Below are 19,095 nucleotides of genomic sequence, written 5' to 3' on the forward strand. Positions count from 1 at the left end.
AAATTAAATACCAATGCATTTGAAGGAAATCCATGAAAAACTTCTTCCCTGTCTTCTTTTTTCTTTGGGCGAGTTACATATTGGGCTGGTCAGTCAAAAATAATTACACCCAATAGTCAAATATATATAAATTATGAATATTACACATTGGTTGGCTATTATTTTAGGTGGCAAGCATGTAATATGTCTTTTTTGGTCACCTGAGATTTTTTATGTAACGAGACAATTTAAATTGCTATGGGAACCTTAATTTTCCTAGAAGTAGCTAGGTTTACAAAAAAGATCTTGGAAATTTCATTCTTATGGTACTTTTTATGTAAAAAATTACAGCTCATAATCAGTGGTAATTAAGTAAATTAAGAACATGTCCCTTACTTGTAATTGAAGAAAGTTTAAATTCATTAATTTTAAAAGTTACATAATGGCAATAACACGGCGGCTGGACATGTTATCACATGGTATATTGGTATGAGGTGAGTGGGAGATGAGAAGCATAACTACTATTATTGTACGTTTACATCGAGTGATTGATCCAACATTGGCTGAAAAATTTGATGATAACATATAAATGTACTTTTATTTTTTTTTTTAATAAACCATCTCCACTGCTGGAGCCTGGCTTCCATTTTATTCATCTCCCTCAAAAAGTTACAGCATTCAGGGGATTTGAGGTCGCCCTGCACCTACTGGATGGAAAACATTCCATGTACAGCTTTGTAGGATTTCATGTACGCTTCCAAAAAGATCTAGCTACTATGAGAGGGAGGAACCTCCCATTCTAACTGAGTTGTTCAAGGCACATCAAACAGGAAATTCCTATACATTGATCTATACATGCACAAAGAGTTTTTAACAATGGAATTCCTAAAAGATGGTATTTGCATTTTGTCAACTTTCAGCTCTCCTCTTGTTTCTCTTGGTAGTTCTTGAAAGTTGTTCATCCATATGGTGTGTCTACGGCTCAGTCCCCAGTTGGCAAGGCTGTCCGCAGGCTTGTTGCATTCTCTGTAGATGTGATGAAGTGATTTGTCTTGAATAGATTCAAGATTGCGTTGAATCAGTTCCACCATGTCCAACAAAGTCCATGGAGGTTTCGACTTTCCGGTTGATCCACTACCAACAAAATGACCTTAGAATCACTTTCTATTTCCAGTTTACCTCCTCCATTATTCATAAACCATTTTATTCCGGTGTTCAACGCCATTGCCTCAGCCATATTGTTAGTAGTATTACCAAGAGGCATAGCATAGGCGATAACAATATTTCCCTTTGATCCCGAATTAATCCACCCCCTCCGCTGGGACCTGGGTTCCCTTTCGAGCATCCATCTGAGTTCAGTTTTAATATCTCAGGTCTAGGGACGTTCCATTTAACAGCGACTGTTTTGAAGAGAGGATGTGCATGTTCAATAATTTCCATGAGATTGCTCCAGTGTATGAAAGGATTGATTGTATTGAATTGCTTGTGGACCAATAGTATCGTCTGTTGACAAGTGTTGCTTATTACTCTAGTCTTGGACATCTTGATATCTTCGAATCTGCTTTTGCAACGTTCTTTCCAGATCTGCCATAAGATGATGCTGGGTATGATTTGTAGAACCATTTGCTGGACAGGATTCTTCTCCTTCGTTAGCCACCATGAGAGCAGCCTCTGCCTGATGCTTCCCCCTCCTTCTTTGATGCCAAAAATCTGATGGAAATGCTTCCATACATTTTTGCTGATCATGCTGTCATGGAACAGGTGCTCCTGGGTCTCCTGATGGCCAAACCTGCAACAAGAGCATTTCGAAGTTAGTTGTATTCTAAGTCTGCTGAGATTGTCATCAACAGCAGTTCTGTTCCTGAGCAATCTCCAAATGAAAAATGAGATTTTAAATGGCATTTTTTTATGCCACATCTTTTTGTTGACCAGCGAGGTATGATTAGGCTCTCTCATAGCATTCCATGCTGATTTACAGGTGAATTTCCCATCGCCGGTTGGAGTCCATATAGGAAGATCCCTATGATCTAGAGAATGGATTTTAATATTCTGAATGTTGTTCACCATCTCAAGAGGGAAAATTTTTAATAGCTTATTCGTGTCCCACTCCTTGTGGTGGATATAGTGGTGTAAGGGGTTGTTGATGGAGGTATTTGTGTTGAGCCGAGCAAGTTTTCCTGTCCCCATCCAATTATCCCACTAGATGTTAGAATTGCCTTTATTGATCTTCCAGTGGATTAGATGATCCACTTTGTCTCTAATCTTCATGAGTCTTCTCCATGTGTGTGAATGAGCATAGTTCCACTTTCTTGCCATGGGTGGATTCTCATAGAGTATTTGGCCTTCATAAACTTGGTCCATAAGGACTTACTGTTCTGAATGTCCACCATAGCTTAGCAGAGAAGGATTCTGCAATTTCTTGCAAAGATCTTACGCCAATGCCCCCCCTCATCTGTAGGCAGACAAAAATTAGACCAGGTAGACCAATGATATTTATACTTACCATCACACTGTCCCCAGAAAAAGTTAGCAAAGATACTTTCTATTTGTTTAAAAATAGTTTTTGGAGGCATGCATATTGAAAGTAAATGGACCGGAATAGCACTAAGTACATGCTTAATGAGAATAATTTTACCACCATTTGACAGTGTTTTACATTGCCAAGAATTCAGTTTTTGGAGGATTTTGGTTGCCATGAAACTAAAATATTGAATTTTTTTCCTTCCCACGAATATTGGGCAGCCTAAGTAAGTGATGGGGAAATTGGCTCTTTGGAAATTTAGGATGCCAGCCACAATATTCACTCTCTTAGTAGAAATAGAGTCATCTATCAGAAAACAACTCTTTCCCTCATTGATCATTTGCCCAGAGTTCTCCTGGTAATCTTTTAGGCACTTCATGATTTTCATGAGGGTATAGGTTTTTCCAGAGGAAAAAATAATGATGTCATCAGCATATGAGAGATGATTTATAGGACGGGCCATTGGTGGGCATATTGAATCCATTGAATTTTTTATCCTCGTACAGCTTGTTGAGCAACCTTGATAGCACTTCCGATGCAATTATGAAGAGACTAGGCGAGATTGGGTCACCTTGTTTAACCCCCCTCTGAGATTTGAAGAAACCATTTCTTTTACCATTAATGCAAATAGTATACCAGGCATTGGACATCAGATTCCAAATGATGAAAATCCAATGCTCATTGAAGCCCATTCTCCTCATTACAGCACAAATGAAATTCCAGGAAATCTTGTCATAAGCCTTGCTCATGTCCAGCTTTATCACCACATTTCCTCCTTTGTTAGGCTTTCTTATATCATGAACAATTTCTTGTGCTAGGAGTACATTCTCACCTATGGCCCTTCCTTTCATGAAACCACTTTGGTTAAAGGAGATAATCTTAGGAAGGATCTTGGAAAGCCTGTTATTAAGAACTTTAGAAACAATCTTGTGAGTCACATTGCTGAGACTAATTGGCCTGAACTCTGAGAATTCCTGAGGATGCTGGGATTTGGGAATCAGAATAAGACATGTGCTGGTGAAGTACTTAGGCATGGGTGTGCCATTATAAACCGCCTTCACCATGCTGACCAAGTCCTGCTCAACTATACTCCAACACTTCTGGAAAAATAGGCTGGAAAAACCATCAGGTCCTGCAGAGCTATTAGGATCGATATCAAAAATGGCATCTTTAACCTCTTTGCTAGATATTTCCTCTTTGAGCATTTGGTTGTCCTCACAGGTGACAAGATTAGGAATGCAGTCCAGGATGCTGAGGTCAATGTAAGTGTGATTTTGGGAAAATAGGTTCCGGTAGAAGTCAATAGCAGCTTTAGCAATATTCTCTTCTTCTTCTAGCCATTCCTCACCACATTTAATTCTTTGGATCCTCATATGGTGCCTTCTTCCCCTTACCACCGAGTGAAAGAATTTAGTATTTTCGTCACCCTCAAGTTGCCACTCGAGGTGGGCTTTCTGTCTCCAATAAGCATCCACCTTTTTATGATGAAGAACCAAATCAGCCTTAGCCTTATTTAGGAGCATTCTGTCAGTTTGGTCCAAAGTATTCATATATTTCTCCTCACATTGAGAGACAGAGTCCTCCAATTGATTAGCTTTAAAGAATATGTCACCGATCTTATTCCTTGACCATTCACTGATGGCTTTGCTCACTCTTTTCATTTTCTGCTGAATTGACCAAAATATATTACCATCGATAGTCTTATTCCATTGCTCATTGACGATATCTTGAAAATCTTCCTGGTCGACCCAGAAATTTAAAAATTTAAAGTATTTGATAGCGTCTATGGGCTGATTTTGAAGAGTAATAAGTAAGGGGCAATGATCGGAGCTGACCCTAGCAAGATGTTGGACAGAGATGGAGGAGAACATAGATCCCATCTCATCATTAGCAACCATTCTGTCTAATCTTTTCCAGATGATATCCTCCATTTTCCTCTCATTGCACCAAGTAAAAGCGTTTCCACTATAACCCATGTCTACAAGCCCGCAGTCAGTTAGACATTCTATGAAATTCAAACTTTTGCTCAGTTTATAGGCCGTGCCTCCAAGTTTCTCTTCAGGACCTAAGATACTGTTAAAGTCCCCACAAACCATCCAAGGATTACTGATAGTAGAGGCAAAAGCTCTCATGTGATCCCAAAGCTGTTCTCTAGCCCGAGATCTGGATTTAGCATAAACCACCGATAGATAAATAAAAGAGTTATTACTAGCGTTATGAATTTTGCAAGTGAGCATCTGATCATCATTAGCATACACTTCACAGATCAGGTCAGCACTCCAGAAAATCCAAATTTTATTACTGTTGTTTACTGCACATCCCTGCATACCCAAAGACTATTTATAATTATCAATCTGTTCCTCTTTGCCAAAAGGCTCTTGTAAGGCTACAAACGATATATTGAACTGTCTTATAAAACTTTTGAGTCTCTCCGTTGTCGTCGGGGACTTTATGCCCCTGATATTCCAGTTAAGGACCTTAAACATTAAGGTTCCTACTGGATTTTTTTTTTAAGTCATTCTTTCGACTCCTAGTGGTAGGAGCCTTCTGGACATGTTTACTACTCTGTTGGTTCAAGCTGGGTATGAAATCAGGGTCTTTATCCATACCATGATCCCCTTTATTATCGGTGGCCTCCTTCTTTTTTTTGCTGGTGATGACATGCTGACTTTCCTCCTCTTCTTCTAGAGATTCGTCTGATGATTCATCTGAAGTATTCTCCTCAGTGGAGTCTCCCTCTGCCCATTCATCAGGTGGCATTTCTTTCTCATTGTTCTCTTCCCCAGTGATTAGTGGCTGTTCAGGGTCCTCTAGGGCATTAAATATATTCTTTGATAAGTTGGAATCATCTACCTCGATAGGCTGATTTATAATCCTGCTGCTCTGCCCTTTTTCAGTATTTTTTTTTCTTTTCTGTGTGAGTTTCTTTTGCCTTTGCTACTGACTGTTTGCCATTCATCTTGGTGGATAACCACCTGCAGATCGTTGGGGTTCATGATGGCATAAGATACAATTTTAGGAGCTGCAACTAGTGACGCTTGGGTGTTACTTCGCGTTGCACTCGCCACCGGCCCGTCGATTCGTAGCTTCCCGTATAGTTCCTTCATCGTTCTCCCCGTCCATGAAAATTGTTGGATGCCCCGTCATGGTCTTTACTTAGAGATACACTCTCATTCTCTTCACGCTCTTTACTCAGCAGATCACTCTCTTCTTGGTTCAGTGGTTGATTTTCCAGGTCTGTCACCACATTGATAGGATTTTCTGAACCATTCTCTATGCGTTTCATTTGATTCTTTGCTCCGCCCTGATCTTGTGCAGTCTTCTCCTTATCAGAGTTGTTAGGAATAGTATCATGTACCACATCTGCTGTCATATCCAAGACTAGATTATTTTCATTAGGCTGCTTGTTGATGTAAGTGGCAGGATGGGGTTTATCAACTCCAAAGATGGCTCATGTCGGTTTGAAAGTTTGCTTTGGGGGAGCACTTTTCCCTCTAGACTGCTTTACAGGTGCACTTTTCCCCCTTTGGGTTTTATCAACAGTGTTCCTATGAACCATTCTGCCTCTCCGATCCTGACCTCCTACCACATTGTCTCCAGCCAGCATTCCTGTAGGTCCAGGCCCTTGGGGATCCATAGGTGGGGAGTCCTTTTGTTCCCTAGGAGTATTGTGCAATTTGACTCTCTCCAATTCCTTTCTTTCACTCGCCTTTTTCTTTTCAAGAACACGACACTCCATTAAAGCATGACCGAGTTTTTTGCAGTGTTTACAGTACTTGGGTATGTTTTCATATTCAAGCTTTTGAACAAAGCCTCTAAGTGGCTCATTATCATCCTCTGTTCCAATCCAAACGCTGTGCACTAACGGTTTTAATAAATCAATTTCCACTCGCACTTTTGCCATACTAGGTCTGTTCCTAGTTTTAGTTGCCATGTCAAGTTCGATGGGCGTACCTGCTTCAGTCGTAATTTGCTTGATATAGGGCCACGAATGCAGATGAAAAGGAAGTCCTGGCAAGAGCACCCATACCGGTACGATAGGAATATCCTCCTCTGGTTTAAAATCTGGAGACCACTTTTGTAACAAGATTTGGTATCCATCCACCTCGATTACTCGCTTGTATAAGATGCCATTGAAGTCATCTTCATTGTTGAAAGTTAGAAAAATGTTGAAATTGTCAAAAACCCCGATTGTAATTGTTCCTTTCAAAGCAAAAGTTTCATGAAATTTTGACCGGATGGTGTCAATTTGGGGTCTTGTTTTCAGGTATCTCCCAACCACCGTACGCCTGCAGGGGTTGGCCATTTTGCCGTAATATTCTCTAGTTCTGAAAATCAAGGCCGGCATTCCATTGTGCACGATCCTTCTTGCCATAGCCGCGGGCTGGTCGCTTCTATTTGCTAGATTTTGGGGCTCCGATGGAGTGGTAGCATAGGTGCTACCTGCTAGGAGCTCCACATTAGAGAAGGTGGGTTCAGTGAAATTAGATGGTTGAGCATTTGAATTCGAAGGTGGGTCACCTACGGCGACCCCATCGAGGGAGAAAGAGAGAGATCGATGTTAAGTAACGGTAATAATTGTAACGGCTTCAATTTTCTAGTGATGTACGAGTGTTAAATTGTGCAAATTGATGATGCCGAAAATAGGATTTAAGTTATAAGTTTTCTTACATCATTATTGTAATTTAACCTATTATAATAGAATAATAGATTACTATGAATTTAAGTTATAAGTTTTCTTACATCATTATTGTAATTTAACCTATTATAATAGAATAATAGATTACTATTACTATTTATTAAAGATTATCGATCAATGTTTGTATTAAATAGAGTACTCATAATTACCTTTCAAGTTACGTGATTGTGTAAATATTTTTGTATTATTATTAGTACAAAACATAAACTCTAAAAATATAGTTTAATCAAATAATAGAGATAATAAAAATAGATATTGAGCCTAATTCAACTCAAAACAAGCAGATTAGAGAAAACTTCACACCTAACCGATGTGGGAAACCAACAAGAGAAGTAAAAGGATTAGGAAACCAAAAAGAAAAAAAGTGTGAAAAGAGAATGGTGGAATGGATAAGATCCTTCCATCTTTAACTAGAGGTCTTAGGTTCGAGTCTTAAGAATGGGAAATTTCGATAGAGAGTGCTTCTCCCAACTTTAATGAAACTTACGTGGTGCGAATTTGAATTAGTCGGGTCTCCAAAACTACCCAACAAGTATTGACGCTGGGTGAGAATAAAAAAGAAAGATAAAAAAATAAAAAAAGATATAATTCTAAGATACCGTTGTTTTATAGGAGTGATTGTTTTTTCAAAAAAAATTCTTACTTTAGACCTGACACTACAAGGAGCTGCAACATGTCAACATGCACCTTTTTTATTCTATTATTATTGATAATAAGTGAAAGCAAAACGTTTGTTGCATGTATTTGTGACATGATATTACCATCATTTGATTTAGTACTCTGCACGAAAAGACAAGTAGACATATCAAGTATTCATATCATTCTTCGTGATATTATACACTCAGCACCGCACATTTTAACACAAACCTTGGAAAAAAATTCAATTGAAAATTGTTTGAAATAATATCTGTTAGACTATTATAATTAATTGAATGGTATGACTTTTGACCAAAATTCTTCACAATAATGCTGTGATTAGCTATTAATTCAGATCAATTGAACCGGTTCAAAAGTAAAGAGAAGCAAAAATAAAAGAGGATTAATACATTGATTCATGAATACAGGAAACTACCAAATATATTTTAGGATAAATGGTGTAACAACTATACCAAACAAACTCATGTAATGGTATTAATGCCAACAACAAACAAACTCATGTAATGGTATTAACGCCAACAACTTTCATACCATTCTGAGTTGAAAAGCTATTTCAACGTTAAGCTCATGGGAAACATTTGAAAGCATTTTTTTTTTTCCGAATTAACCACTACTTATTCGTGTACTTGCATTTCATTCATATGATTTCATATTTCATTATTAATAGCACAAACAAATTTTAATCAAAATGTATTAAAATTATATAAGCATAGCATTAACAATGTTTGGCTAGTAGGACGCTTGCGAATCCCACAGCTAATACCCAAATCTCATTGTGAGACAGTACTGGATCTTGAGAATGATCTCAACTAACTGGCAAAAAAACTTTATATAAAATATATATATATATATATATATATGAAAGGAGTGATGAGCAATATTTAATTAAAAAAAAACAAGAGGCCTCTCTCTATATTTGCTTGGGATTGTCTTAATTGATATTAAGGTCGATCCTGTGATCAAATCATTAAGAATGAAGCTAGTTAAACAAAAGAGACCATTTTCAACTTTGAATATTTTACTTATTCACATAGTGAACAAATTTGAAATTAATTACTTAAATCAAACAAACCATAAAACCACTACATGTTTTTATTTTAGTTTGTTTGAAAAAGAATATCACTTTCAATATTTAGTAACTTTTAATTTCAATATCCTACATTGCATGTCTAAGACCACAAGATTCAAAGGATATTTTGATACATTACACATCTTAAATTTAAAACTACAAGATATACAAATCTCCATTATTTTATTAAATTCAATGGTCAGTCAAACTAATACATGCACTACTAGAAATAGACGTTTTTCCCACGGACATTCAATGGAAAATTTGTGCCATAAAACATGATTTTTCCACCTTGTTTCCAGCCAGCTCAATGTGAAAACGCTTGGTGGGAAACAGGTTCCCATTGAAACACTGAGAAATTTTCTAATTTTTTTCGTGTAAAAATAATATTATTTAGATTTTTCCCACCGACATTCAGTGGAAAATAGTCACTGAATATTTTTCAGTGAGAAATCAGTGGGAAAATAGAGATTTTTTTAGTAGTGATGTAAAATGAGGGGGGTGTAAATGATTTTCAAAGTCGAGGGGGAGTTTAATTTTAAAACATAGTTGGGGGTGTAAATGATTTTCACTGTTATATTTCTACTATATTAGAAGAGTGGGTTTCAAGTCCAACCACCCACTCTTCTAATATGTTTTTTTTTTTTTAAAAGGGCCCAACTTTCTACAATAGTAGAAATAAAAATTTTAAAAAAAAATTAAGGTGGGGTCCACATGAACAATTAGGAGACAATTGCAAAAAAAAAAAAAGGTGGGATCCACGCGAAGAAGTAGGAGACAATTGCAAATAAAAATAAAAATAGGACATTTAAATAATGATAATAAGTTCAGAAAATGGTAAAGGTACGCTTAGAGAAAATTTAAAGAAGAGAAATTCATGAAAAAAGAAATAACGATTTAAATTGAACACAAAAACCGCTAAAGAAGTCATAAAACCAAAAGATTTAAAACTTATACCCAATTTAGACACATACGTCTCACACAAATAATGAGGAATAATATCAAGAAGACGAAATATAAACTGTCAAGAAACGTATACACATATTTTCTTAAAATGATGAAGTTGGTCTATACTTAAAAATTTAAGACTACAACGAGTATGCTAACACAAAAGCGCTTTTTCGGTGTTAGAAGAGAAAGAGATGATGGCATGAAACTTGGTAGAGAAGTGTATTTCAAATCTTTCAATTGGAGAACCAAACCAGAAAGTCATATATGGGAGAAGCGGACTAAGTAAAATAATTTATTGATATTTTCAATTAATTGAGTTATAATACTTTCTATAATAACGTCAACCCACTCTTCTATAATAGTAATAAACAAAAAAAAAATTAAGGTGAGGTCCACGTGAATAATTAGGAGACAATTGCAAAAAAAAAAAAAAAAGACATTTAAATAATGATAATAAGTTCAAAAAATGGTAAAAGTACTCTTAGAGAAAATTTAAAGAAGAGAAATTCAGAAAAAAAGAAATAACGATTTAAATTGAACACAAAAACCGCTAAAGAGGTCATAAAACCAAAAGATTTAAAACTTATACCTTTGGGTAAGGATAAAAATGCACTAATTTTAGACACATACGTCTCACACAAATAATAAGGAATAACGTCAAGAAGACGAAATATAAACGATCAAGAAACGATACACATATTTTCTTAAAATGATGAAGTTGGTCTATACTTAAAAATTAATTCGGTAGGAGAAGGTGTATTTCAAATCTTTCAATTGAGAGAATAAGTAGAAAGTCATATATGGAGAAGCGGACTAAGTAAAATAATTTATTGATATTTTCAATTAATTGAATTATAATACCTTCTATAATAAAAATTCCATAATTATATTACTAAAAAGGTACTTTTCGTCCGAATTTATGTGACATAGTTTGACTAAGCACGAAGTTTAAAAAAGAAAGGAAAGATGTTTCAAACTTATGGTCTAAAACAAGTCATAAATATTTGTGTGGATTTAAATCATTTCATTAAAAGTAAAAGGGGAAGTTTCAAGTTAAATGATTTCTAAATATAAAAATATATCATTCTTTTTTAGACAGACTAAAAAGAAAAGTGTGGTACTATTTTTTGTGTTGCGCCCGTGCTAGTACGGGCTTTCATCATCTAGTATGTGTATATGTATATATGTATATATATATATATATATATATATATATATGAATCCTTTGTGTCAATTCCGCTTTGTTTTTCTAAGTATTTAGAAGATTCAGCATGATTGAGTCTTATGTTGATTGTCAACCTATCACAAGTTTGTGATTTTCCAACTTTCTCTGTGTTTGGAACCGACTATGCTTAGTAAGGTTCATATTATTGGTCTAGAACAGCCAAAAGTTAAATAATACTCCCTCCGTTTCAATTTATGTGAATCTTTTCGGAGTACGAGGGTCAAACATTATAACTTTGATCGTAAATTTTGACATAGAATTTTCAAGTTCGTAAAAATAAGATTTATATATTTAAAAACTACATAAAAAGTACTATAAGTTATGATAATTTACAATTCCAATAATTTAGAAAAAATATAAGAAAAACGTGGTCAAAGAACCACCTCGTTGTTACACCCCGTAGTTTCGTATGTTGAGATTCGAGCTACCTTTCAGGAGGTATGTGAGCTTATATGTGTTTAAATTATGGTTATAAGGATTTAAGTTCATATAGTAAGCTATGAAAGGATGAAGGTGCGAGTGAATTAAGGAAATTAAATTTGTTGGAACTTGGAAGAAAATATGAGGGGCAATTTTGGCCCAACTTGGAGAAAGAATATCTTTTAGTAGATGAGGAGTTTTGAAGCAAAGTAAAAGCCTGGAATAAATTTCATCGTGTCTAGTTTTCAACGCAACAAATCGCTCGTCGATACGGCATCGAAGTGGAGAATTATGGACGTTACAAGTTAGGCTGACAGAGCAGAAACGCCTTTACATAAGAATCGACTTGCTACGCAAAGCGCCAAAGACATACAAGAACCCGACCCGAATTTGACCCCTATATAAAGGGTAATAACCCCCTTTTTCCATCAGATTTTGCTAGAAAATTCGTAAATTGAAGAGAGAGAGAGGGAAACAAAAAGTGAGCAATTTTCGAGTAGCGGAGTAGTAGTTTAGGTCCAGGTAAACACACGGTGATTCTAGTATTGTTTTGTGGTGGATTTTAGCGTGGATATTGAGGATATTGCTGTCTTAACAAGAAAAAAAGGTATGAATCTTTTCTTTGGTATTATTTAAGGCTTATTTACCGAGATAAAGTCGTTAAATAATTGTGTAGTAAGTTGGTTAGTTATGGAAGTTGAAAACAGCGCGCGGGTGGCTGTTTTATGGTACATATTGGTGTTGGAAGTGATGTTATTGATGTTGGTATTGTTGTTGTTGTTGTTGTTGGTTGCTGAATTACTATTTTGGGCTAGGCATATAACCAGGGGAGATGCTGCCCGAATTTCAGCAGATTCAAAAAGGGGTTTCATTTAAATGCTTGAGACAAGTGTGTGGAAACGAGTCTAATGATTGGTATAAATGATTTATATGTAGACATACGAGATTGGGAGAATAAACGTTGGGTGACTAAGAAGACCGAAAGGTATGTTAAGGCTAAACCTTTCTTTCTAAGGCATGATTCCTTTGTTGTGAACCTATATATGACATCTTCAATAACCTTGTTTCTAAAAGTACCAAAGCTTACAGTTCCCGATGTTCTTGTGAGATCCTTGAGCTTGTTTCATGGCTATTGGTGTTATTCATTGAGGTTGCTCTCACCTTATGATATTTGTTCCTTCAAGGTTTGATATAGCGATGACGATAGTTCCATAGTAATAACAATCCAATAAGCTTAGGAATGTGTCCTAAGGAATGTTTTGTGGGACATGAATAGAGTGCTAGAGAAGGATCCCTAACGAGGTATTTGATACTAGAAGAGAGACTTATGATGTATCTCAGGATTTGGCTGATGTTTAGTTAAGCGGGAAGAAGTCTTTAGGGCCTAGAAAAATGCTTATGAGTTTTATATGATAATAGAAGTGTGGACGGATAATTGATGGTCACGAGAAGAGCTTAGAAGTGAATAGATAAGGAATGAGTACTAGAATAATATAAAGGGATTATCCGTATGAGAGACCGGATCGGCCGCACGTTCGCAGCATATATCTATATGTTGTGGCCCAGAGATGTGATATAAGTCTTATGTGATTATGTGGACATTAGCGAATAAATGGCGGTTATGAGAAGTGCATAGAGGTTACTCGTAGAGGTTTGGTCATGATGTTGATTATAATTACCACAGTTACGACCGATGGACAGATGTTCACCGCTTAAGTCCGTCGTTGTGTATGTATTTACCACTGGTCTACGCCCAGTTGGGCAGTTATATATTTACCACCATGCTACGGCTGGTTGGGCAGTTATTACCACCGTGCTACGGCCAGTTGGGCAGATATGTATGTATATATTTACCATTGGACTCGCATCCGTCCGGGTGATTACCACCGTGCTACGGCCGATCGGGCGATTACCGCCCGATCCGTCGGGCGATTGCGCTCTACCGTCGGGCGATAATCGGACGGGCGGTTATTATCACCGACCGGCCGGTCGGGCGATTACCGGCGATCGGTTGGGCGTTATATAGGATGATTAGTAAGATAAAGGCACAGTACTTTCACAGATATGGTTAAGCATGCGAGAGTATACAGAGACATGTATCATATATGGATCGGGTTGCACGCCGCAACACATGTTCAGATAACGTTTGATGATAAGGTAACCAGGACTATGGTAGGGTATACGTACCTAGTAAAGATCACAGAAGAAGATGAAGAGGTATGTATATATATGCTAGATTTCCATCGGTAGTTCGTAAATGCCGTGTTGATTCTTATTCTTCTCATCTTTAGTATATGACTATTTTATTGCACTTTCCGCCTTGCATACTCAAGACATTGCTCGTGCGACGTCCCTTTCCGGGGGCGCCGCGTTTCATGCCCGCGGGTCTTGAGATACGACTTGACGGATCTTTCGGTACGAGTTGTGGCACCCACTTGCTTCGGAGTTGTCGTGTGAGTCGCAGGCCGCATATGCATTTGCACGGGTATGGCGATGTGGCCGTGTTCGGCCACTTTATGTCATGTACTCCTGTAGAGGCTCATAGAAAGATTTACACAGTTTGATATCTTATAATTATCTCGACTTATACTATGTTGTATCATTATTCTGGATAGCCTTACCAAGACACGCACTCGAGATTAGTTTGAAGACGTAAGTATGTTATCTTTTGGGCTTGTGCCCCTATGGCTTATAGTACCTTAGTCTTATGTTGCCTTTCGAGATACAGAAAATGTGAGTTACAGTTTGGTTCGCTCGGTTCTCGTAGGGTGCCGAGTGCCAGTCACGCCTTACCAAGGTTGGGGTGTGACACTCGTAGACTCCCCAAATAGTAATAGGTTCACATTAATTGAAACAGAGGGAATATTTTGATAAGAGTACTGAAAAATTAAATATTACTACGATAATATTTTAAATAAATTAATGAATTGGCTTGAATCGTGCTAGAAACTATTCTAAGAAACTATTTTAACAATGTGAAATATTTCCTTAGAATTACACGAGCCTACCTCTAGTTATAGAGGATACAGTAATCAGAAAAATATTAAATTACAAACCCCTCTCAATTAATATGAAAAATGAAGTAAGGAAAAGTGAGCAATTAATATTTTATGAGGAAATATTAAAAAGAGGAAGAGGATGTGTGTTGATTATCTCAAGGCAAAGGAGAGCCTCTATTATAGGCAAAATGAATGGCTTAATCATGAACAAGTGTCTATGAATATGTCCAAAACTTGCTTTGTAAATGGACATTCATCCATTTATATTCATGTGTAATTGACAACATTGCATACATGACACATGGACTAATAATTTGCCAATCAACATTTTGAAATACTACTACATATGAATCCTTTGTGTCGGTTTTGTTCCATTTTTTCAGAGTATTTAGAGGACTCAGTGTGATTTGAGAATTATGTTGGTTGTCAATCTATCACAAGTTTGCAACTTTGCATTTTTATCTTGGTATGGAACCGATAATGTTTAGCAAAACTCATATGATTGGTCTAAAACAACCTAAAGATACTCTTGATATGATGTGATATCGTCCGTTTTAGACAAAACCTACACGTTATCAGCTTTCATTACTTTTCAACTTCCAATATCGTATTTTGTTTGCACACCCAACACATATATTCACATATATTATAAATCTCCAATTAAACATCTACCAACTTCCAACCTAATATGTTGGTGTAGAAGCAATAAATGGAAGGAAGAAACAATATTATTGAAAGGCTAAAAACATGCAAGTAACCGCGGCTAGGGCAATTTTCACATAGAAAATAAGTCTTGGATCATGAAAAATACACCGACCCTACTGGACCCTGGATACCATCTTTTTTACTGGTAGATAGAATACTAAGATTATTCTTGTACATTACATAGTCAATTAGCATAACTTATGGTCTTTGTTGAGTCAATGTTGTTTTCATGCACATTTCACCATTCGTTTCCAAATCCAAGATAATATCAACCTCTACAGGGTTAGATATCTTGCTATATATATATATATATATATATATATATATATATATATATATATATATATATATATATATATATATATATCGTTTTCACCCCCTCAACTTTGCTTTAAAAATCAAATTCCCCCCTCAACTTTGAACAATAGACATTCTCCCCTCTTTATCCTATGCAATGACTATTTCACCCTTGCTTTTTTCAATCCTCCATTTATGTAATACATTTTTATATTATATATGATATTTATTTTCTTAATCTAGGTATTTATAAATTCTTATTTAAGTTCATTAACATTATAAGTAGAATACTACTTGCTATTTTTTATGATTATTATTTCAATATCATATGCAGTAAGTATGTATATATGTATGTACATGCATGTGCGTATATTTAAATTTCACTTCTCTCTTATTCTCTATTGTTCATACAAAGAAACAAGCTTTGGTTGTCACTAATGGAATATTTCTTAAATTATAATAAAATTCGTTGACAGTATAAATAACTTATTTTAAAATTTTCCTCTATTTTTCACTTGTATAAATAAATATTAAAGTTTTGATTATTTTTAATAAAATTAATTTTTTGTTTATTCTAATAATTTATTTTATTAAGAACATCATTAAGTTATATATTCAGTTAGTATTTCTCACTTTTTTCTTCGCCTAGAAGATAATATTTATTTTTTATAAGAAATTTGTTACATAAAATAAGAAAATGAAAAATATCATGATTTTAAAGAAGTAAAAAATAAGACAAAAGTTATAATGTAAGGGTAAAATAGGCATTTAAAAAATCAAGTAGCATAAAGGGGGGAGAATATCTATTGTTCGAAGTTGATGGGGGAGTTTGATTTTTAAAGCATAGTTGGGGGGTGTATATGATTATCGCCCTAAAATTAATTGATTCTCTTATTCTTCTCCGAACAATTCCATAATTTTTCCAAAGGGACTCAAATCCATCAAATACTCTAAAAAACATGATCAAGGAAAGAGAACCCCTAACTTAAAATGTACTTTTATCATATTTTCGTATAATTTTTGAATGTCTAAATTGTAATTTTAAAATATTGAGTTGATTTAATCGAATTTGGCTTCGAAGATTAATTAAATTGACTTTCGATGAGCGAAAAATAAAGTCCATTACTCAAATGGTCACTCAACTATTTGAAATTAACAAGTAAAATCATGTTTTTTTTTTTGTTTGTAATAGCAAAGTCACTTAAATATACCTATAACACTCAGAAGGTCACCAATCAGCTGAATACTTATTTTACCCTCTAAATATCAACTTTTATTCTTTTTTTACTTTTTAATATTATGATTTTTTTTCTCTTTTAAATTTCTATCATGGACTTAATTAATTATAAAATAAGTAAATCTTGTGTATAAATAAAGAAATATTTATTGATAGGAAGAATTAGGCGAAAATATCTTATTTAACTATAGCTCTCATCATTCTTCATAAATAAATTTTTTTCCATAGTCATAAATAAGCCTTCTCCAGTGATTCAATGCCTTCTCCATAAGAAATACTCTTTCCGTTTTAATTTGTTTGTCTGGTTTTATTTGACACGGAATTTAAGAAACAAAAAAAAAATGATTTTACTTGGTAATTGCAGATACTTAAGTGACCATTTGAGTAATGGACTTTACTTTTCGCTTATCGAAAGTGAATTTAATTAATATTCAAAACTAAATTGGATTAAATTAACTCAATATTTTAAAATTACAATTTAAACATTAAAACTTTATACGGAAATAGGATAAAAGTACATTTTAAATTAGGGGTGCTCTTTCCTTTATCATGTTTTCTTAGAGTATTTGATGGATTTAAGTGCCTTTGAAAAAATTATGAAATTGTTAGGAGAAGAATAAGAGAATGAATTAATTTTATAGTGTTAGAATTACGATAGAAATCGGAAAAGTTAGGCGATCTATTGAGTTCCACTAAATTAAAAGTATTAAGGTGAGGAAACAACCAAAATAAAAAAGAAATGAAAATTGGAAAAGGAGGGAGAGAAGGCAGAGTTGGGACTTTCGCCCAATTTTCTGAAAGTGGGACCCATGGCAAAGAATGAGAGGACCCTCTTACAACTTTTGTCTGCCACATAATAGGTGTACCTCACACATTGTAAATTTTTTCCAGATTCTCAACTTTCATTCTTTTCCACACAACCGTTTTACATACTTAATTGATCAAAAGTTTATTTTTCAACTATTTATGCAACTCCTAACCTACACAAATGGAGTAGTATTTATTTCAGAGAGTGTAGTCCAAATACATTATTCATTAAGATATTTATATAGTGGTCGAAAAATTGAAATATGTATATAATGCCTTAGAATATGCACAACTTGATTCGTACTTTTACATATTTATACTTTTATATAGGGAAAAGAATATAAATGCCCAATACACACAAAATAATTATCCGGTTATGCTCCTTAATTACTTTCATACCCCCAAAAATTTTACCCGGATGCCCCCAAAACTATGATACCGACATGGTATCTCTTATATACTATGATGGTATATGTGTAAGACTTCTTTCATTTCTTCAAAAACGCTCATCAACCCTCTATAATACCCATTTGGTATATATAATATAATGATAGGGTATCATAAAAGATCATGTTCATTCATTCAAAAAACACACTTTTCTAAAAAAAAAAACTCTGTGATACCATCTTGTTATACATACAAATACTGAGATGGTATCGTGAAGGTCTGCTATAGTCCATCAATGAGACACTCCTCAATCCTCCATAATACCATCATGGTATATGAATATACTGAGATGGTATAATGAAAGAAGGATTTGGAGGGGTACTAGGGTAAATAGTTTCGGCCAAGTGGGTAGTACCGCATTAGTTTATGAAAGTGTATATTTTCGTACAAATAATTTGCCTATAATGGACAATTTGTGTTGTTTTTCCTATGTTTTATACCAACAGGTTAAAATTACCTACTACGAATAGTAATTCTAACTAGTTACATAGAAAATAAACTAAATAAAACCCGCAACAACCAATAAAAGTATATCAATATTTAATTACAGTATTTTTTTAAAATAGAGAACTAAAAAATAATAAGAAACTAGCCCGAAACTAAGCGAGAGAATAAAACTCCAACAACATCTCCTGCAGCACGCAAAGAAATGCTAGAAGACATGCACATGCGAATGTCATTTAAAGCGAGACTCTTGACTAAACGCTAAATACATTAATATTAATTAGTGTGAAAAGCAGTTTACAAATGCTCATTGTGTATAAGTTAAATCTTTCACTCATTTTAGTACCTTTCCTCTTTTCTTTTCTTTTTTTGGGCCCAAAAGTTTAGTACTTTTGCTCGACATCTTGTGTATATAGTTATTGTTCTGTAGCAAAAAAAATAACTCTACGAAATTGAGTAGGAAAATAACACACGAGATTCGTGAAATTAACGCAAAATATTGGTGAGATCGTTTAATTTTCTTTTACTCAAATTGTGAATCTCGAAAAAAATTTGATGAAACAATTATCGAAAAAGAATTATAACAAGTAGAGTCTCCTTGGTAGGCCTCTATATTTGTTGTAAATCCTCCCCACCCA

The 19,095-nt window shown here is 34.9% G+C and overlaps 1 protein-coding gene across 1 annotated transcript; it reads right to left on the reverse strand.

Moving 5' to 3' along the window:
* Window positions 1-791: 791 nt before the first annotated feature.
* Window positions 792-5,873, reverse strand: LOC132042262 (uncharacterized). The gene is made up of 6 exons (XM_059432859.1): window positions 5,657-5,873; window positions 5,054-5,310; window positions 4,336-4,821; window positions 3,137-4,239; window positions 1,208-1,768; window positions 792-1,113 (listed from the first exon to the last, which is right to left on the reverse strand). The coding sequence occupies exons 1-6, from the start codon at window positions 5,871-5,873 to the stop codon at window positions 792-794; spliced, it is 2,946 nt and encodes a 981-aa protein (XP_059288842.1).
* Window positions 5,874-19,095: the final 13,222 nt, after the last annotated feature.

The sequence above is a fragment of the Lycium ferocissimum genome, unplaced genomic scaffold (assembly GCF_029784015.1).
Source record: "Lycium ferocissimum isolate CSIRO_LF1 unplaced genomic scaffold, AGI_CSIRO_Lferr_CH_V1 ctg14365, whole genome shotgun sequence".
Lineage (NCBI taxonomy): Eukaryota > Viridiplantae > Streptophyta > Magnoliopsida > Solanales > Solanaceae > Lycium > Lycium ferocissimum.

Excerpts from the sequence above, each read along its gene's own strand:
- LOC132042262 (XM_059432859.1), bottom strand. The coding sequence starts at position 5,873 with ATGACAGCAGATGTGGTACATGATACTATTCCTAACAACTCTGATAAG. Across the intron at positions 4,822-5,053 it reads ACCAACAGAGTAGTAAACAT|GGATGTGCAGTAAACAACAG; the intron begins GTCCAGAAGGCT and ends TTGGGTATGCAG. Across the intron at positions 1,114-1,207 it reads CTACTAACAATATGGCTGAG|TGGATCAACCGGAAAGTCGA; the intron begins GCAATGGCGTTG and ends TTTTGTTGGTAG.